Raw genomic sequence first — 22,411 nt, forward strand, 5'->3', positions numbered from 1 at the left:
AAGACAGCTTACCTTGTACAGGAACTATTACTCGCCCTGTTCAGTAGGTGAATGGGTTATAAAAGGTAAAGGTAAAGGACCCCTGGATGGTTAAGTCCAGTCAAAGGCGACTATGGGGTTGTGGCGCTCATCTCGCTTTCAGGTCAAGGGAACTGGCATTTGTCCACAGACAGCTTTCCGGGTCATGTGGCTAACATGACTAAACCGCTTCTGGTGCAATGGAACACCGTGACGGAAACCAGAGCGTATGGAAATGCTGTTTACCTTCCCACCTATTTATCTAATTGCACAGGTGTACTTTCAAACTGCTAGGTTGGCAGGAGCTGGGACAGAGCAACGAGAGCTCACCCCGCTGCGGGAATTTGAACCGCCAACTTTCTGATGGGCAAGCCCAAGAGGCTCGGTGGTTTAGACCACAGTGCTACCTGCATCCATTATACTGAATGTATATGTACATGTACACACCTAACTTTAATAATAATAATAATAATAACAACAACAACAACAACAATAATAATAATAATAATAATAATAATAATAATAATAATAATTTATTTGTACCCGCCCATCTGGCTGGGTTTCCCCAGCCACTCTGGGCAGCTTCCAACAGAGATTAAAAATACATTAAAATGTCACACATTAAAAACTTCCCTAAACAGGGCTGCCTTCAGATGTCTTCTAAATGTCAGGTTGTTGTTGTTGTTGTTGTTGTTGTTGTTGTTGTTGTTGTTGTTAAATTTGTATACTGCCCCATACCCGCAGGTCTCAGGGCGGTTCACAGTGTAACATCACAATGTAAAACCACAAAATGTGTAACAAAAATGAAAACAAGAACCATCCAATAAACCACCCCCACTCCAACACATTTTTAAAGGGCATTAGATGTCAATCAGCCAAAGGTACTTGTTTGCCTGGTGGCTAAACGTGCATAATGAAGACCCCAGAATCCAGCCACAATTTCCACACATTCAGCTAGACTGCTGAGCAGAGCACAGGGTCTCTCTTTCTTAGTGTCCCTGATCATGCATGCAAGACCCACATGTGTAGGCATTCTACAGGGATTTGAGCTAGTATGTGGATGCCAGCAAGGCACCATAATACCACCTCTTCTCTGTATTTGCCATCTGAGCAGGGCTTCCATCATCCATGGATGGAGGAAAATGCATGACACTTGGGTTCAGCCAGAAATGTAGGTCACAAATTTATGGGGTTATGCAAATACGTATTTTTCTTTTTCCCCTTTTTGAGCAACATTAACTGGGCTCTGACTTCTCAAGGCAGATACAGTAGGAAAACCTCATAAGGCATTATTAAAAAAATGCTACACAGGAAGCACAATCATTTTACTATTTGTTTCAGCAACACTGGTGACACATCGATGCCTCTAGAGGATACTCTAGCTCAACTGAATATTTTGCTTTTCCTTTTCTACCTCTGCAGATCAAAACAAAATCCTTTATGAACACTTACATTCAGAAGTCACAGAACAGATGGAACCAACTGAAATATCTTCATTTAACCCTAGCAGTGTAACTACCGTCACTTGGCATTACGGAATAAAATTGTTTAAGTGCTGCATGCCCTACATATAAAATACAGAGCTCTCTTAGGTGAAGCCAAGGTCTTCCTTGAAGTTTAACGTTCCTCCCCTCTTTGAACAACAGAACTTCATGCCATATAACAAGCTATCTTTAAATCTCAACTCCATTTCAAAAGCAATTTGTCATACAGATCATGAAGACCAATGGAAAATTACAAGTTCAAAGCTCCCTTGGAGGTATAGCACTAGCTATGTGATTCTCTGGATTCTGGCCTTCATAAATTGCAAACAGCAAAATTAACAATTAATTGAACTATTAATGTGAGTTCATCAACATACCTAACAAAAGCCAGAAATAATTGAGGGTGTGTGTGTGTGATTGTATCTATTATTAGTCCTGGTCTGACCCTCTGGCTCTGCAATGCTTCTGCCTGTGGGATTTCCTGGAGGGGGTGGGTCGGCCACTGGAATCATGACTTGTGTTTGATCAGAGATGTTTCTTAGGATTTGGGGTCCACCCAGGGACAGTTGTGAGCAAAGGCTTCCTGCACTGCAGGGGGTTGGACTAGATGACCCTTGTGATCCCTACCAACTCTACAATTCTATGAGTCTATGAGCTGTGGTCGATATATGGGCTATATACCAAAACGCCATTTGGCATCAGTTGAAGTTTGGAAGGGCATGATGTATCTATTTGCTCACTTTGGCAATAAAGACTTTGGCTAGTCATTTTTATTGCTGTGCCTTTTTTTTAAACACCTTCCTGTAATCTTTCTTCTCCTGGGTGTCAGTTGAGTTGTGACAGAGAGCATCAACAGAGGACAGTCCAGTTGTGTGTTCAATTAGTTTAGGCTACTTATCCTGTGTGAGTGTCTGGAGGCGGTGGGAGGATGGATGGCGGCTAACAGATTAAGGTTGAATCCTGACAAGACAGAAGTACTGTTTTGGGGGGACAGGAGGCAAGCAGGTGTGGAGGACTCCCTGGTCCTGAATGGGGTAACTGTGCCTCTGAAGGACCAGGAGCGCAGCCTGGGAGTCATTTTGGACTCACAGCTGTCCATGGAGGCGCAGGTCAATTCTGTGTCCAGGGCAGCTGTTTATCAGCGCCATCTAGTATGCAGGCTGAGGCCCTACCTGCCCGCGGACTGTCTTGCCAGAGTGCTGCATGCTCTGGTTATCTCTCTCTTGGATTACTGCAATGAGCTCTATGTGGGGCTACCTTTGAAGGTGACCCAGAAACTGCAACTAATCCAGAATGCGGCAGCTAGACTGGTGACTGGGAGCGGCTGCCGAGACCATATAACATTGGTCTTGAAAGACCTACATTGGCTCCCAGTACGTTTCCGAGCACAATTCAAAGTGTTGGTGCTGACCTTTAAAGCCCTAAATGGCCTCGGTCCAGTATATCTGAAGGAGCGTCTCCACCCCCATTGTTCTTCCCAGACACTGAGGTCCAGCACCGAGGGCCTTCTGGCGGTTCCCTCACTGCGAGAAGCAAAGCTACAGGGAACCAGGCAGAGGGCATTCTCGGTAGTGGCACCTGGCCTGTGGAATGCCCTCCCACCAGATGTCAAAGAGAACAACAACTACCAGACTTTTAGAAGACATCTGAAGGCAGCCCTGTTTAGGGAAGTTTTTAATGTTTGATGAATTATTGTATTTTAATATTTTGTTGGAAGCCACCCAGAGTGGCTGGGAAAGCCGAGCCAGATGGGTGGGGTATAAATAAATTATTATTATTATTATTATTATTATTATTATTATTATTATTATTCCTTTCTTTACATTGAGATGACCATTTAATAAAGTTGTGGCCTATTTAACCCCACAATTCCTCTAATCTTTTCACAGACTGGACTCTAATCTACAAAAGCTTATGCCACCCCTCCCCAGCACAATGTTATCCAGATTTTTTGAACCACAGGCCAATAGTGAGGGGTGAGGGGAGTTATGGTTCAAAGCAAAATTGGTGTTAGTCTTTCTTATGCCCAGATTCTTTGTTATTTATATATAACCAAACAACGAAAAGAGACAGACAGTTCGCCACCTCAAAAAAGACTAGCCCCATACCCCAACATTTCTGCCAGATTTACCTGGTTTAATTCTTCTTTGGTTTTGTACAGCAAAGTGCTTTTTCTGAATCTTCCCTCTTTATATTTCTGTGTAATAAAAGTTAACCTCCGGTCTGTTGGGGCATCCATACGCAACTCCTCATCGGGCTGAATGTTTCCTTCCCAAAAGCTATTCGCCCTCTTATTCCCTATCACAATAAAAAGCTGCAGAAGGAAGAAAACAAACTTAGTAAACATCTAACACTTTGCTGCCTTTCCATGACACCCAAAATCAGCTGCATGAGGCGGCCGTTTCACTCTTTCTAAACATGGGACTTGCTCTGCTGCTTCTCCTAGCCAAAGGGACTGTAACGGAGCCAAACGTCATCCTTGAGGATGGGGAAAGGGTTGTAGATGAGTGGTAGAACATGCAGACAGTCCTGGGTAAATTTGCAACATTTCCAAGTGGGGCTAAGAGATAATCCCAACTGAAATCCTGGAGAACCACTACCAGTCATTATTGACAACCCAGAGCTATATGGAACAGTGTTCTGACTCTGTGTAAAGGCAGCTTTCCCTTGCTTTCTTAACATCTTATTCAACAAAATCTTGTTCAGCAGTTCATGTGACTTCAGCAGGCATCATCAAGCACATCAGCAGAGCCATATGGCCTAGATACACACTTTTTAAAAATAAAACTCCCAGGAAGCTGAATTCTGTGCTGCGCCACACATTCTGCAGCTTTCCTGTGCTCCTATCGAACCACATCATACACATAGCCCTAGCAATATCCCAACACAGGATCCAAGGAAAATGATGAAATACTTAGAAGGTACAGATGAATTAAGGGGCATCCATAGAAAACCAATTATGTACCCCAGGATTCCCTACAGACTGACATTTTGCCATTCTGGAAACTGGAAAATGTGGGGAAATAAATTGAAATATTATGTCAGTGAATTTCTTTAGAAAACAACAGCAAGCTGTAATAACTTGGCATTAAGGAGAACCTTTCAAAGTACTGAGGTCACTTAAGAAAATTAAAAGAGCGTGTTTTATTTAATATGTGGTGACAATGAGCTTCTATTTCCACAGTAAAACGTAAAACAGCCTTCCTTTTTATGTTAATGTATTTATCCCACACACTTTCTATTCTAAGAAACCCTGCAACATGGAAAAAAAAACCCCACTATCATGGATCAATAAAAAGCATTAAAAAGATTAAAAAATCAGCACGAAACAATGAAGCACAGCAGCATTTGTATCAAGTGGAAAGGGATTTCAAATTAATAGAGAAATTCCTCAGGAGCATCATTACATGCCACGAAACTTCACAGTAAATGTTTACTTTTCCCACTGATAAGGCTCGTCTCTCCTATACTTCCACCCTACTCTTACCTACCTCAATGAGTTCATTACTCCAAATGCTGGCATCCATTTTGAGGCTTCGGACCTTCGAATCTCTGGGTCCTAATGATCTGTGTTGCCCTGGGTCAAAATAACAAGATGTAGCACGTTTCAGGGTTAGAAATTAGGGATAGTAATTTGATAAACAGATAAAGGAAATGAAAGGGGTGGGCCTACATTATGTTGCTTACGATATATGGCTGGTGGGCTAGATCCTGAACTCCTTCACCTTCTGTGGATCATTTTAACAAGTAGATTGGATCATCCACTTGTCTATTACCTGGTCATCAAATAACCTATTTTTCCTTCACAACCTAGCTTGGAATCAAGCCATGCTGGAAAGGAACATTTGTCCTCCGCAAAGTGGACTGATTCAAGCTGGGATGTGAAGGAAAAATGGTCCTCTGAAGGGATTGATTGGATTAAAAAAACAACAACAACAACTCAGCAGTGGCTTCAAGCTCCATTTTCAGCAGGGGGCAGCCACACTGTATACAGTTCCCAATCAGGAAGCCCAGAGTAGCAAATCCTGTTGTTGTTTAGTCGTTTAGTCATTTCCTACTCTTCGTGACCCCATGGACCAGAGCACGCCAGGCACTCCTGTCTTCCACTGCCTCCTGCAGTTTGGTCAGACTCATGTTGGTAGCTTCAAGAACACTGTCCAACCATCTCGTCCTCTGTCGCCCCCTTCTCCTTGTACCCTCCATCTTTCCCAACATCAGGGTCTTTTCCAGGGAGTCTTCTCTGCTCATGAGGTGACCAAAGTATTGGAGCCTCAGCTTCAGGATCTGTCCTTCCAGTGAGCACTCAGGGCTGATTTCCTTAAGAATGGATAGGTTTGATCTTCTTGCAGTCCATGGGACTCTCAAGATAGGTTTGATCTTCTTGCAGCCCATGGGATTCTCAAGAGTCCATGGCCAATCCTAGGGAGTGCCCAATTTTGTTGTTGTTCAGTCGTTCAGTCGTGTCCGACTCTTCGTGACCCCATGGACCAGAGCACGCCAGGCACGCCTATCCTTCACTGCCTCCCGCAGTTTGGCCAAACTCATGTTAGTAGCTTCGAGAATACTGTCCAACCATCTCATCCTCTGTCGTCCCCTTCTCCTTGTGCCCTCAATCTTTCCCAACATCAGGGTCTTTTCCAGGGAGTCTTCTCTTCTCATGAGGTGGCCAAAGTACTGGAGCCTCAACTTCAGGATCTGTCCTTCTAGTGAGCACTCAGGGCCGATTTCCTTGAGAATGGATAGGTTTGATCTTCTTGCAGTCCATGGGACTCTCAAGAGTCTCCTCCAGCACCATAATTCAAAAGCATCAATTCTTCGGCGATCAGCCTTCTTGATGGTCCAGCTCTCAGTTCCGTACATTACTACTGGGAAAACCATAGCTTTAACTATACGGACCTTTGTTGGCAAGGTGATGTCTTTGCTTTTTAAGATGCTGTCTAGGTTTGTCATTGCTTTTCTCCCAAGAAGCAGGCGTCTTCTAATTTCGTGACTGCTGTCACCATCTGCAGTGATCATGGAACCCAAGAAAGTGAAATCTCTCACTGCCTCCATTTCTTCCCCTTCTATTTGCCAGGAGGTGATGGGACCAGTGGCCATGATCTTAGTTTTTTTGATGTTGAGCTTCAGACCATATTTTGCGCTTTCCTCTTTCACCCTCATTAAAAGGTTCTTTAGTTCCTCCTCACTTTCTGCCATCAAGGTAGTATCATCAGCATATCTGAGGTTGTTGATATTTTTTCCGGCAATCTTAATTCCGGTTTGGGATTCATCCAGCCCAGCCTTTCGCATGATGAATTCTGCATATAAGTTAAATAAGCAGGGGGACAATATACAGCCTTGTCGTAATCCTTTCCCAATTTTGAACCAATCAGTTATTCCATATCCAGTTCTAACTGTAGCTTCTTGTCCCACATACAGATTTCTCAGGAGACGGATGAGGTGATCAGGCACTCCCATTTCTTTAAGAACTTTCCATAGTTTGCTGTGGTCGACACAGTCAAATGCTTTTGCGTAGTCAATGAAGCAGAAGTAGATGTTTTTCTGGAACTCTCTAGCTTTCTCCATAATCCAGCGCATGTTTGCAATTTGGTCTCTGGTTCCTCTGCCCTTTCGAAATCCAGCTTGCACTTCTGGGAGTTCTCGGTCCACGTACTGCTTAAGCCTGCCTTGTAGAATTTTAAGCATAACCTTGCTAGCGTGTGAAATGAGTGCAATTGTGCGGTAGTTAGAGCATTCTTTGGCACGGCCCTTCTTTGGGATTGGGATGTAAACTGATCTTCTCCAATCCTCTGGCCACTGCTGAGTTTTCCAAACTTGTTGGCATATTGAGTGTAGCACCTTAACAGCATCATCTTTTAGGATTTTAAATAGTTCAGCTGGAATATCATCACTTCCACTGGCCTTGTTGTTAGCAAGGCTTTCTAAGGCCCATTTGACTTCACTCTCCAGGATGTCTGGCTCAAGGTCAGCAACCACACTACCTGGGGTGTATGAGACCTCTATATCTTTCTGGTATAGTTCCTCTGTGTATTCTTGCCACCTCTTCTTGATGTCTTCTGCTTCTGTTAGGTCCTTTCCACTTTTGTCCTTAATTGTGGTAATCTTTGTACACCCAATTTAAAAGGTGCTGAATGCAAGCCCTGCTTGCAAAGGAAAAATCAAGAGCACACATTCCTTTGCAGCCACATCCTTACCTGTTTCACACCTGATGCCAAATATGACATCAGGTTTAGGGCAGGTGGGCTTCATAAAATCGTAGAGTTGGGAGGGACCTTATGGGGAAACTCAACGAAAGCATCTATGACAGATGGCCTTGACTTTGAAAAGCAGTTTTATGGGCCAAACGATAATCCCTACTGGATGTTATTTTGCCCCTTGGTAAAGGACACCTGGACAGTTAAGTCCAGTCAAAGGCGACTCTGGGGTTGTGGCACTCATCTTGCTTCAGGCCAAGGAAGCCGGCGTTTGTCCACAGACAGCTTTCTGGGTCATGTGAGCAGCAGAACTAAACTGCTTCTGGCACAACAGGACACTGTGACAGAAGCCAAAGCGCATGCAAACACCGTTTACCTTCCCGTCGCAGTGGTACCTATTTATCTGCTTGCACTGGTGTGCTTTCAAACTTCTAGGTTGGCAGGAACGGCGACAGAGCAACAGGAGCTCACTTCATCACAGGGACTTGAACCTTTTGATCAGCAAGCCCAAGAGGCCCAGTGGTTTAGACCACAGCACCACCCGCATCCCTGCTCTGGTCTGTAGAACCCTTTAGGAAGTCATTACAGATCCCACATACTATCCCTGCAAAACTGTACAATAATTTCATATGCTACACTTAAAAGGGATTTATGAAATATATCACAATTTTGAAAAATTAAACTGGGCTCTTGAAGCTATAATTGGATTAAAGCCTTTGCACTAAATCAGAAATAAATATGGCTGAGACACACCATGCCCTTTAAGGTGGGCATGTTGTCTGATGGAACACTCAGTTTCTTAATTACCTGCACACTTCTTACAAATGACAACACAGAGATTGATGGATGCCCAGTCAGGATCCGGTTCCTTGCAGTCAGCACAGGACCTGTTTGAGTCATTGAACCAGATCTTCTCAGCTACTTCATAGTCGGAGAGAGTTTCTGCAATAGACTGCTGTAGTGCTTCGATCCACTCCTGCTTCTCTTTTTCAGACTCTGCCGTAAAGCTGAAACCCATTGACAAAGGGTCTTCCGATTAAATACAAAACAGATCAGGCCTATTTGTTTCGCCAGCTATTAAGAGATGTTAGCTGCATGAAGATGAGAGCTGAGCATCAAGATAATCAAATTAATGCACATTAAATGAACCTTAAAATAAAAACCCTGCTTTGCTTTCTTACCTCAGTTAATATTTGCCAACTTACACTCATCACCCTTATATATCATGCTTATGATAATATTTTATTCTCTTGTTAATTATGCTGTTTTAAATGTGCATTTTATATTTCACTTCAAGGAAGTCCGTTCAATTTCCAAAATGTCCAGAAGCCGCGGAAGCCGCGTCGAATATTCAGGTTCCAAAGAACGTTTGCAATCCAGAACACTCACTTCTGGGTTTGCAGTGTTCAGGAGCCAAAACGTTCGACTTGCAAGGCATTCAGGATCCAAGGTACAACTGTACCTCTATCCTCTTCTATATCTAGGTTTTGCACAAAGTGAAGTTGTCTAAAATATTGCCTGTACACTTAGGACTTCTGAAATTATTTCCTTTTGTCAAAATATAGCAGAGGACTTAAACAAACAAACAAAAAGTCAAAAGATTCATTTAAGTTTTTTGTTAAAAATATTAATTCCTATCCTGCCGTTTCAACAAAAGCAACAAAAAAAGAGCAAAAAGCAAAAAAGCAAAACAGAGTTCTGAATTCTACAGGCAGCATCCTAGACAGCCTCGTGCTGTAAGTCTCATTGGAAGCCTACCAGAGGACACAAAGCAAGGGGACCAACAAACCAATGAGTCCCTGGATTCCTGTACTGGAATACCCTGCATTTGCAGGATAATTTAGAGGGACAAAATATTTAGAGGGACAAAATATTTGGAAAATGAATATTTGGATAATGAATTGGTAGGCAGGTGTAAATATTAGCATTAGGACCCATGGAGGGGGTGGGGGGAAGTCGCGACATTCAGAGTAATCCCTGTATATGGACTTATAAATGATTTTGCTATATGTTGTTTTTCAAAAATCAAATAAAAATTATTATTTTTTAAAAAAAAGAAATATGGCAACCACACTATAGAATTATAATAATACTTCACGTAGGTGGGTTCAAAGGTTCTCAAAAATGGTTTCCACAATTATTTACATTTGCATTATCAAAACAAGTGTTCCAGGGACTTACCTAAAGCTCTTGTAAGGTGTAATTATTTCGAAAGATTGTTTGGCTGTGCGGTCTACCTGTCTCACGTTCGCCACATTCATGGGGATTATAGTGATGCCATATCCAAGTTTAAAGTCCTAGACATGGGTGTGGAGAAGGAACACATAATTATGAAATGGCACGTAATAGCTTTTAACAACAGTGATTTACAAAGAATGAGGGAAGACAGTATTTGCCCGCCCAGCTCCAGGTGACCTTGATTGCCTTCCTGGGAAACACCTGTATCAAAGATCAATTCATTGGGAAGGCAAGGAAGAAGTTGCTGTGATTCCTATCTGTATCCATTGAGCTATAAAACTAGGGTTGCAATACGTGCAGAATTTCTTGGAAATTCATCCTTCGCAAACAGCGTCCGGGCGGAAATCGCTGGAGTGTCTGGGAAAATCTGGTCGCAGCCCATGTCGGTAGTACGGATTTTGGCAATTTTCCTTTAAAATAGCTCAGAAACCTTTTTTGCTCAACAACTTTGCCAAAAAAAAAAAAAGCTCAAAAACGTTTGTGTCCAGGTTTTCACTTTTTGAAATATGGCAACCCGAATAAAACACCCAGCTCTGATAGTGTGCCAGGCCAACATGGGTGAGCCAATCTCAGCTTGTTGACCCTGAAAGACCACATCAGGTCTCCTCTCTGGAGTCACCATTCTTTGAGCTTAATTTGAGTACATCTATTTAATATATTCATATACTGTGTAATACTTAAGACAGCCTGTAGCTGGTTTACAAAATAACAGAGGCTATATGTACAATATAACAAGCAATGAAACAGAGAAACTCTAATATAATATATTTCAATAAAACAATAACCCCCCAAACAAACAAACAAACAAGAAACCACCATAGCAGAACATTCTGAAACATATTTTGAGTCGGGGACTTTTTGCATTCTTGTTCTTAAAAAGAAAAAGGGGGGAAAGCCACGGTCTAATGTCGGGAGGTTGGGTAGCCTGATGGTTGATTTTGCTATTGCTTCGATGCATTTTTTGTACTTTTATTGAATGCTTCGTTTCGTATTAGGAAGCATTTTCATTTGCTAATGACTTGTTATTGACATGAGGTGCTTTGAGATCAACTTGGTTGCTGGAGAAGCTGCATATAAATATTAAATCAACTCAGGTGTATCACAGTTGCCAAGCTATCCTTTTCTAGGTATGACTGCAGCTAGGTATAGGCACTAGCAGCCACTGAGGCCACCTGGGCCTCACGTGTCAATGCAGAATTAAAAAGTACCCTCATATTAAACACTTGATCCCTCAATGAGAGTGTAGTCCCATCTAGAACAGACTGTCTACCCACATCTTACACACCCCTATAAAACTTTTGTGCTCAAAGGAAATTCAGAGAATTAAGGACATGGCGTCCTGGGAAGCTTATGTAAACTAGGTTTCAGACCATAAGACTCCTAAGGTTGATGTTCTTCAACCCCCAACAATTGTTGCAAAATAGGTATGCAAAATTTTCAGTCTGGGAATGCTCTTCGTTACCTCCATTCATCACTTTGGGTGGCTCATTTTTCCATTTCCTTTTCTGTGTTGCTAGTCCTCACTCACTTTTATGACTCCAATAAAACTACCGGTATCTCCTTTTGCCTTCATTTATTTCTTAAATCAATGGCTATCTACCTGATGTATCTGCTCTGGTGCAACACAACGATTTCTCTGGAGACTCCATAGAGGCTTATTAATCCACTCCTATCAGTCGTATGGGTGGAGAATCAGCACTATAATCACCTGTCAGCTTGGGCTTGGCAGCACATTATGTAGCAACAATGTGCACGCTAAGAGGAGGGTAAACCAGACATAATATATAGACTTGATCAAACTAGAAAGTATGAAGAAAGGCAGAATGTTACTGGGAAATTTAACCACAATCTAAGCCAGTGGTGGCCAAACTTGGCCCTCCAGCTGTTTTGGGACTACAATTCCCATCATCCCTGACCACTGGTCCTGTTAGCTAGGGATGGTGGGAGTTGTAGTCCCAAAACAGCTGGAGGACCAAGTTTGGCCACCACTGATCTAAGTCATGGGTGGTGGTATCTGAAGAAGTGTGCATGCGCACGAAAGCTCATACCAACAACAAACTTAGTTGGTCTCTAAGGTGCTACTGGAAGGAATTCTTTTATTTTGTTTTGACCGTGGGTGATGGTTAATATTACATCAGAGATGAGGAACCTATAGCATTTCAGCTGTTGTGGGGCTCCAATTTCCATCTTCCAAGCCAGAAAAGCAAATGGTTTGGGGTGATGGGAGATTTAGTCTGAAGTGCCACATTATTGCAAAGGCAAGATAAGACAGACAAAAGTAAACTATATAAGATAGCTGAATACATTAGCTGGAGATCACTAAAAGACTTCTAACCGTCAAAGGAACTGGAAATTGTTAAGTTATATCATCATTTATTTCCTCTGCTTTTCTGGCACACTGCAACATGAATGATCACAGGATTTTATCCCTTTGCATTTATGATCTGGCACAGGGCTGACCTACTGGTTCCCTGTAGACCAGAACCAGCCTCTGCAATAATCTTATCAAGTCCCTGCAACTCACTCCAAGTTTGGATCAAGATAAACAGTAAACATCTCTCCACAGTTTGCCAAGAACTATCAATCACTGTCTCTGGCTCCACTTACCATTGACCTCCTTGTCTGCCAAACTCAATGGGGACCAGCTACCATAGTAGACCAATTAGAAGCAATTTCAGTTGTCTTTAAGCAATCTCTTCTTTATACTATTATTATGCATTTATTTCACAGACTAATGCTACTAAATTATCTACAAGATTAAACTGTATCCAGAGCATGGGACTTGAAACCACAGTTGTGGAGGCCATTCCAAGAAAACAACACCCACCCTATGCTGAGATCTCACTTTCATAGGCTCAGTTTTCTTTTTCCCCCTTGTTTTTTCCAATATACAGCAAGAAAACAACACATTTTATCTCACTACTCACATCTCAGGGTGCAGAGAGCTGCAAACTTTGGCTTTAAAAAGCCAGATCTATGGCATATTTTCTGTAATTCCTTTTTAAAAAAACACACGTTAACTTTGCAGTTTATACTTTTTTAGCCAGGGCTTTTTATTTAGCCAGAACTCACTGTAACTCAGTTCCAGCACCTCTCAGGTGGGTACCATTGCCATTATAAGAGAACGGGAGAGGCATTCATGGCGTGTTCCGGAACCTATTTTTTTGAGGAAAAATAGCACTGCTTTTAACTCTAACACTGCAGTGTCTTTTAGATTTTGACCACCAGTAGTAACCATTGCACAAATCTGATGCAACTCTGAGATCAAATTAGAACTAGAGGTTTTCCAGTACACAGGTCACACATTTAAACAGTACCCTAAACCAGCTATCAGGAGCAAGCCAGAAGTTAAGGTTATAAGTGAACAGAATTCTCTGGAGTGATGAGGATACCAAACAATAACAGAGGAAACACAAACATACAGAACATAGTAATCATGTTTACTTCAAAAATAACAGTCGTACCTTGAAAGTCAAACGGAAGCAGTTCTGGAAGTCCATTCGACTTCCAAAATGTTCAAAAACCAAAGTGCAGCTTCTGATTGGCTGCAGGAAGCTCCTGCAGCCAATCGGAAGCTGTGGAAGCCCCGTTGGACGTTCGGCTTCCAAAAGAACATTTGAAAACTGGAACACTCACTTCCGGGTTTCGATCATTCGGGAGCCGGTTTGTTTAGGAGCCAAGGCATTCAAGATCCAAGGTATGACTGTATTTCAAGAAGTTTGTTCCCACAAGCTTTCAAGGAAGATGCAATACATTCCAATGCCAGGTGGGTGTCATAGGCAAGAGACAGATCCGTGCATCAAGAGGCACACTTGACAATCCGCAGATCAAGTACACAGTTCAGTTGTCTTGCAAACATCCCAAATAATCTCACAGAAGCAATGAGCAGAAGAGGATAACAATAGCCAAAGTAGATAGCACGCAGCAAGAAGGGCAACATACCGATGCAATCGAACAATCCCCATTTGCACGACAAGAGTGCAATTCCCTCTCAGCTGGGCTTCTCTAGTACAGGAGCTGAACACCATAATAATTAAATGGAGCTTATTCAGAATTTCACACTCTGGTGACTAATGTACTCCAGCAATTGTGATCACATTACGTCCCCAGCTCTGTTCATTTATATTCAGATGTCTGAAGAGTCAATATCAATGACTGGCATTTGCTTAACAGCTAGCAATAATGAAAAGATTACGGAATCAAAGACCCATGAAAAGAGTCATTCCAGCCCCGTCATTTTGACAAACCCCAAGATGTTCATCCCACTGGGCATTCATGCTGGTTGTTTAGAACAACCTCAATCATGGTCATGGTCTCTTTGGGTATGTCAGGGGGGAAAGGGAAATAAGCTCTCTGACACTCCTGTGAAACTTTCAGATAACCGCAAACAGTGCTGCAACAAATTTGTTTTATGTCTGAGCTGCCTTTAGCCATTTCATTATTCCAGTTCCATCTCTCTTGGAAACAAACCTCTGTTTCATGGACGGAACCATCAATAAATCTCCATAGGGCATTTCAGCTGCCTCCTTCCAGCAGCACCCCAGAAAATCACCCCAGGATTCAGGGGAAATACAAGGGGATGGCAACAGAAGAGGAAATTTGCACCCTTTTCTCAATGCTTCTGTAGAAAAGCTGTGTGTCCTGCTCCTCCTTGGATCCCTGGCAGACTCTAGCAGCCTTGTTCATCTGTTTACCAATTAGCATTCCCTTAACGAAACTATTATATCAGTCTCATAGCAACATGAGTCATGAAATCAGTTCCTTCAGGCCTCATTTGCTTGGTTCCTCTTCATCAAAACTCCTCAAATTTCTCTTAATCACCTGCTAATGTTGTCCTCAAAAACAAGCCCAAGGTCTAAAATTGGACCAAACAGAATGGGATTTGCCACTTCTGAAAATGTATCAAACTCCACTTGTCCTTCCTCCTCCCAGGATTGTAACCCTCAAAATGCATCTGGCTAAGCTGTCATTTTGATTATTCCATGCATCTCCTGCCTGGCCTCTACCCCTGATGCCTCTCTAGTCGATCAAGTACACAGCTGCTAATGGCAAGTCCCTGTCCTCCTCTCCCCATTCACTTGCTCCCTGCTTCTTTTTCCTGCTGCCAATCAAATGCAGGCTTCTCACTCTCAAGAACCTCGTCAAATCTCCATTTCTATCACACCCTATTGTGGGGAGAGGAAGGGAGAGTTTTAAGATGGCAGTGCTTTATTTTAAAAAAGAAAGGTTTATCACTATTTGAACATTAAGAGAACTTTCTTAGTCAGCTTAATCAACAAGCACAAATTGAACGAAATCTTGTGGCACTTTAAACCTCTGGAGCTTCAGAGGTTGTTGGACTCCATCTCCCATGAGCCCCAGTCGGCAAAACCAACACTCAAGAGATGATGGGGCCACTGAAGTCCAACAACATATGCAGGGCCATCCATAGCTTCCTCATCCCACAAATTGATTGTGACATTTGACTTTATGGGTCAGAGCCCACCTAAGTAGTGGCCAAAAACAAGAAAGTTACACTTGGCATAATATTACAAGGCATTACTTTTTAGCATGAGAACCCTTTAACAACACTGTTAGTAAAAGCCAAACTAAAAATCTCAGTGAATGGTTAGGTCTGTATGGGAAAACATAGTCACTTAGGTAAGTCAGTCCCATGTTTTTCAGGGCTTTATATGTCAGCAACATCACCTTGAACATGACCCAGTAGCGAGTTGGTAGCCAGTGCAATGCTTTAAGCAGCAGCATCACATGTTTTGTGGGGATGTTTAGGGAGGCAGGAGAGGATCTATTATTTTATGATATCCTTCCTAACTTGCACCAGCAAGTTCTATAACTTAGCAGAGTTCTTAAACAATCCCTCTTTTATATTACACAGCAGTTAGCTAGTTGCGGGTGCGTCTGAGCCTCACTATTTAGGATTCCTGGTACGATCCCTTTTTATATCCCGCCTAAAAGAATAGACACGACTATCTGATTAAAGTTAACTCAAAACTAGTTTACTTACAATCATCCAATTCACAATAAGATCCCTGAAGGCAGACTTAATTCACAGAACACATACTCACAAAATTACACGTCACTTGGGAAAACCAGTGAACAAATGCCAGTGTACTGGAAGAAGCAAAGATCACCAGTGTTGAAGCAATGATTCTTCAACATCAACTTCGTTCGATTGGTCATGTTGTTCGGATGCCTGATTATCATCTTCCAAAGCAACTACTCTATACTGAACTTAAAAATGGAAAGCATAATGCTGGTGGTCAACAAAAGAGGTTTAAAGACTTTCTCAAGGCAAATCTTTAAAAATGTAGTATAAACACTGGCAATTGGGAAACACTGGCCTGCGAGTGCTCCAGTTGGAGAACAGCCTTTACCAAAGGTGTCGTGGGTTTTGAAGACGCTTGAACTCAGGACGAAAGGGAGAAACGAGCTAAGAGGAAGGCATGTTTCGCAAATCCTCACCGTGATCAAGTCCTGCCCGGAAACCTATGTCTTCACTGTGGAAGGACGTGTGGATCCAGAATTGGCCTCCACAGTCACTTACGGACTCACTGTTAAGATTGTGTTCATGGAAGACAATCTTACTCAGCTACGAGTGATCGCCAAAGAAGAAGATTTCTGATGTTGCCAATTTTCAAGTGCAGGTATTATCAGAACAGCTAAGAGTGGGAAGACACACACACAGAGGATATTATGTGCTCCTAACACATTGAGAATATATGGGTCAGTTTGTTCTGCCTGAGATAATTGGTCAAAGTGACTTCCCGGGGGAGGTAAGTGTCATCTTGCAAAGTAAGCAACACCCTCACCTAGTCAGCTGTGACAAGCACTCCAGGCCTTGTGGGGCTTCCTTGCAGTGGGAATTAATGGCTATATATATACAGGCCATGCTTTTGAAGAGACTTGGAAGGGACCTTAAAGCTAGGACTGTGCCCTCTGCAAACTGCCTCCACTCAGAGGAAAGTCAGGTCATTCTGGCAGTGAAAATTTGGTCTAAGGGGACTCCAAGTTATCTTGTCATTTTAGCCTATGTGCTTCCACTTGGCATTTTCTTCTTTTAAAGAGGAATCCATCTCGGTTTGATGGAAAATTTTCATTTAGGGCAGTACTACCAGAATAGGGTGTGCACCCAAATTTCCCTGCTGTAGTCGAAAAAGACTATAGTCCCCATCCACAAAGCTAAATATTGGTTTGTCATGAATGTTATATATGGCTTAACTCCAGAGAAGTGTACTCACATCCGAATCCCAAAATCAACAGTTAGTCAACACCTTCATTAGGACCAACCAAAAGAGCACAAGATTTTGAGGAAAACTGAGTTCTCCAAAAAAAAAAAAAAAAAAAAAAAAAATCTCTGTCAGGCTTGATGTTTTGCAAAGCAGTGAGGAAAGGGGAGACATCAAAAGAAGAATATGATGGTTTCATTGATAGCCATAAGGTCACAAATCTAGATTCAGTCACAAGATAGAGATTGCATAAATTCCTCTGGGTGTTGCAGTTTTGTTATACATAGGATTCAGAAAAAAAGAGCGATGGGCGATCCCCATTTTTGGAAGCAAATCTCAGAGGTTCTTAAAAAAAAATACTAAAGTTTTCTAGTTTACAAAAGTACATGCATTGTCTTCTTTTCAGGTTGTGTTTTCTACAGATCTATTATATTTGTTGTGAGACATTAGTGTTATATGTGGTATAAGATTGGGAAGAAGAAGAAGAGGAGGAGGAGAATTTGGATTTGATATCCCGCTTTATCACTACCCGAAGGAGTCTCAAAGCGGCTAACATTCTCCTTTCCCTTCCTCCCCCACAACAAACACTCTGTGAGGTGAGTGGGGCTGAGAGACTTCAAAGAAGTGTGACTAGCCCAAGGTCACCCAGCAGATGCATTTGGAGGAGCGGAGACACAAACCCCGTTCACCAGATTACAAGTCTACCACTCTTATCCACTACACCACACAGGCTCTCCAGAGAGGTTCTTTGCTAGGCAGAAAGCCAGCATGATGCTCCCTCCTTTATTTCTTACCTTCCCATGCCAAGAATAGAAACTTTTGATCTCAGTATCTCATAGCTGTTTGCTTTGTCCAAACTCAACAAAGGATGATTTCCACAAACCCACTGTACTCTCACAAACCAGAAGGGCAAATCATAAACCATGGATTGCATTACTGCTGCTATAAATTTACACAAACCATAGACTGCCTGTTTTGGACAAAACAATTAGGTCTGTCTGGAAATGAAGATTAGAAGTTTATGACCTTAGCTTACGAGGAGAGGAAAAAGACAGGGGGAAAGCTTGAGAGTTCAGTGTTTTGTAGTACATGTGAATAGCCTTAAACACAGATTGTATACCTTTGTTCACGTAATATAGCATGAGGAGGTAAAAGTGGCTTTTATTTGCCCCTGGTTGGGAAGAGTATCCAAAACAATTGTGCTTCATCCAGACAACACAGAATAAAGGGTAAATTGCTCTATGATTTTTAGATTCTCTTTCCTTGCTATGGCATCAATGAGATAATTTTCATTTATCTCTTATAGATTGAATGTGGCTAAAATCAAAACCTCTTTAATGCCATTTGATATATATTTAAGTTACATAAGCATTTTCAATATATTCATGTGATTTTACTTGCCTCAACTCATTTACTTTCAGAGCTTGATATGAAATAACCTTGCTTCCTTCTATGCTAAGCATGGAGGGGTTACAGTCATGTGATCATTTATGTTTATGAAAACCTATTTTTTTTCAAATCCTATATCTGGCCTGCTCACACAGACAAGAACTAAGCATGCATCGTTTAGCCACATCGCAATATAAAAATTATTTTAATGTACGTATATAATTTTAATAGAGCATTTTGCTTTCTTTTCTTATTTAATGAGACCTTTTGTTTTTGTGTCAGTTCCATTTTTAGCTCTGGAAAGTGACTAATAAATTCATAAGGTACGTAACAGAATGTGTTCAGATTAGAAATCTCTCTGTGTCGGAAGATTTTACCCTATCAAAAACTTTGAAGTTTGAAATTATCCTCAGATATGAAGTTGCACTATCAATAAACTTCAGAATGGGCATGGGATTATGTTTAGCTTCATACTTTTTTTAAAAAAAATGCTGCAATATACTTTTGGACTTTCACCTATCAGATTTAAAAGCCATCAGTATATCAACTTGACCTCTTCTGCTTTCAACACTGTTATTAGTCTAGACGGATGTCTTAACGCTACCATTAAAATAAACCTATGGGAGACACCATGGGAATAGTTCCCAGATAGATGAGGATTTCAGCACTCTCGCAACACTCAGTGTACTTGCCCAAGTATCAATCACCAGAATATACTACCTCTTTCTAGGAGAAAAATAAATAAAAATGCTACAGTAGATACCTCTAATGGCATCTAAGATATATTCCAGGGATGGCAGTATTTGGTTCTCCAGTTATTGTATGGGTACAACTCCAATCATCCCTAGCTATGGACCATGCTAGCTGGGGCTGATGGGAGTTGAGAAGAAGGAGGAGAAGGAGGAGAAGGAGAAGGAGAAGGAGAAGGAGAAGGAGAAGGAGGAGAAGGAGAAGGAGAAGGAGAAGGAGAAGGAGAAGAAGGAGAAGAAATATTTCTATTCCCAAACTAATGAGATGTTGATAAACTCCATTCTCCCTCTCCAACATGGGCAATGGTCAGGGATAAGGGAAGTTGCAGTCCAGCATCAAAGAGAGGTCACGGGTTCCCCATCCCTGCCTCAGAATTTGGCCAAGGAAGCATTTGGCCAATATCTACTGATGTACGGAAAACAAAAAATCAGAGAACAGGCTAGGATGACGCTTACCTTATTAAGCTAACAACTCCTCTTGTGTGAATCTGCCTGTCCTTTAACACCAGTCATTGTGCTCCTCTATTGTGGGTGACTGTGTTCTGAGGCAAGGTTGATGGCAGCGCATGAGAGGGCTTTCTCAGTTCCGATGCCCCTTAATGAGGAACTCCTTGCCACAAGAGGTTCAATTCCTCTTTACGTGCGTTCCAGCATAAAATACTGGAAAATTTTCCTACTTAAATCAAGCTTTGGATTCAGTTGCTGCTTAACATAGTAACTGAGAGCGCTGGGAGTGTTGCTCTTTGTGGCCTTGTTTCTATGCCGCTGTTTTTAGTCTGATGATCTGTGTTTTAATGTCTGTTTTTTTAAAAAAAATAAGCCATTTTGAGGTACACCTTTGTGGAAGGGGACAGCAGGACATGGGTTTAATCAGGGGTGCCCAAACATTTTTCAAAGAGGATCAGATTTGATGAAGTGAACATGCGTGAGGGCCGACCAAAGTTGCCGAGGCTTGTGTTTTTGTTTTTCGTTTTTGGGGGTTTTTTTGGATTTTACCCCAAGACATATACTGCCATGGGGACTGGATTAAATCAACCAGAAGGCCGGATTAGGCCCCCAAAATGGACTTTGGGCATGCCCGATTTAAGTAATAGATAAATAAAGGCCTCACTCATAATGCAATCAGTGGGAAGAAAGCAGTGTTTAAAAGGACCTTACTGCATGAACCCCACCTAGCAGCTGCATGCCATTACTTTAGGACTGCAAAGGCTACATTACACCAGGTCAGACCAGGGTCTTGGGCTGTAGTCTTCCCTAGCATCTCTGTGTGGGTTTTTTTTTTCCCCTGGGCGTGCTGGAGATTGAACCTACAACCTTCTGTGTTCAAAGCATATGCTGTGTCACAAAGCTGAGTGCCTTCCTCCAGATATATATAGTGGGTGCTGCTGTGGTCTAAACCACTGAGCCTCTTGGGCTTACCCAAGGCTGGCGGTTTGAATCTCCATGACGGGGTGAGCTCCCATTGCTCTGTCCCAGCTCCTGCCAACCTAGCAGTTCAAAAGCACGCCAGTGCAAGTAGATACCGTATTTTCCGGCGTATAAGACGACTGGGAGTACAAGACGACCCCCCAACTTTTCCAGTTAAAATATAGAGGTTGAGATATACTCGACCGCAGATTCTCCACCTGGCGTATAAGACGACCCCCGACTTTTGAGAAGATTTTCCTGGATTTAAAAGTAGTCTTATAGGCCAGAATATACAGTAAATAGGTATTGCTGCGGCAGGGAAGATAAACGGCGTTTCCGTGCGCTCTGGTTTCCGTCATGTTTCGTTGTGCCAGAAGCAATTTAGTCATGCTGGCCACATGATCCGGAAAGCTGTCTATGGACAAATGCTGGCTCCCTCGGCCTGAAAGCGAGATGAGTACCGCAACTCCAGAGTCACCTTTGACTGAACTGTCCGGGGGTCCTTTACCTTTTTACATTGAGATTTATATATACACACAGAACTTCTAATATTGCAGTTGCATTTGAATTCTTATCTTCTTCATTCATCAAAAATACATCGATAGAAACCTTTCCTGGCCTTATCAGAATTATCCTCATTCTAAGGTATGGTGGTGTTGCAGGCTGGCAGCACCTCTCCCTGGCCCTCCCCGGCAGGAACTGCCTAGCAGCTGGTGGAATTCCTGGCTGGAAGGCCACACAGCCCTCCCAATGGCCGGGGAATTCTGCCCAACTGCTGAATTGGCCAATAGCAGGCAGGCATAGAAGGGACGCGGGTGGCACTGTGGGTTAAACCACAGAGCCTAGGGCTTGCTGATCAGAAGGTCGGCGGTTCAAATCCCCACGACGGGGTGAGCTCCCGTTGCTCGGCCCCAGCTCCTGCCCACCTAGCAGTCGAAAGCACGTCAAAGTGCAAGTAGATAAATAGGTACCGCTCCGGCGGGAACGTAAACGGCATTTCCGTGCACTGCTCTGGATCGCCAGAAGCGGCTTTGTCATGCTGGCTACATGACCCGGAAGCTGTACGCCGGCTCCCTCGGCCAGTAACGCGAGATGAGCACCGCAGCCCCAGAGTCGGACACGACTGGACCTAACGATCAGGGGTCCCTTTACCTTTACCTTTAGGCAGGCATAGGGGCAGGAACCTGGAAGAGTGGTGGACCTGACTGGGCTTGAGGGCTTCACTCAGGACCACTCGTCCTGTATTTAAACAGGCCACCTCTTCTGCTGGCACGCAGTTCTTCACCAGATTATCAAAATTTCACATATGGAGTAGTGGAAAACAGGTTTATCTAAGGGCCTCCCCCCCCACCACCATATTTTCTCATAAGAAGCACAATGCCACTGTCATTCTGCATATGCTTCATACCTGTAAAGTTTGAGAAATACCATTTTCATCTGGAGCACTAATACGATTACAGATTACGATTCAGGTTGGGGAAAAAAGAAAGAAAAGCCAGACATTTACCTGATCATTTTTGCAGATCCACACATTGTTTCCTTGCAGCAAGGTGAATATTTTGGCTTTGTATCCTTTCAGTTCCAGATACCCGCTTTTCTCAGGAGGAACAGCGGTTCTCACTCGAGAGATTTCAGGTTGCGACTGCATAGCTCTGAGTATTGTAGCAATCCAGTCATTTCTTTCATCTAAAAAAAAAAGAAAGGAA

The 22,411-nt window shown here is 42.6% G+C and overlaps 1 protein-coding gene across 1 annotated transcript in view; it reads right to left on the bottom strand.

Moving 5' to 3' along the window:
* Positions 1–22,411, bottom strand: part of ARAP2 (ArfGAP with RhoGAP domain, ankyrin repeat and PH domain 2) — a 122,776-nt gene that overhangs the window by 58,095 nt on the left and 42,270 nt on the right. The window contains exons 9-13 of the mRNA XM_033159986.1: positions 22,213–22,391; positions 9,878–9,993; positions 8,504–8,703; positions 4,994–5,079; positions 3,634–3,816 (exon numbers count right to left, since the gene is read on the bottom strand). Of these exons, the coding sequence (XP_033015877.1) occupies positions 3,634–3,816; positions 4,994–5,079; positions 8,504–8,703; positions 9,878–9,993; positions 22,213–22,391 (764 nt within the window). The remainder of the gene's footprint in view (positions 1–3,633; positions 3,817–4,993; positions 5,080–8,503; positions 8,704–9,877; positions 9,994–22,212; positions 22,392–22,411) is intronic.

Source organism: Lacerta agilis, chromosome 9, assembly GCF_009819535.1.
Source record: "Lacerta agilis isolate rLacAgi1 chromosome 9, rLacAgi1.pri, whole genome shotgun sequence".
NCBI lineage: Eukaryota > Metazoa > Chordata > Lepidosauria > Squamata > Lacertidae > Lacerta > Lacerta agilis.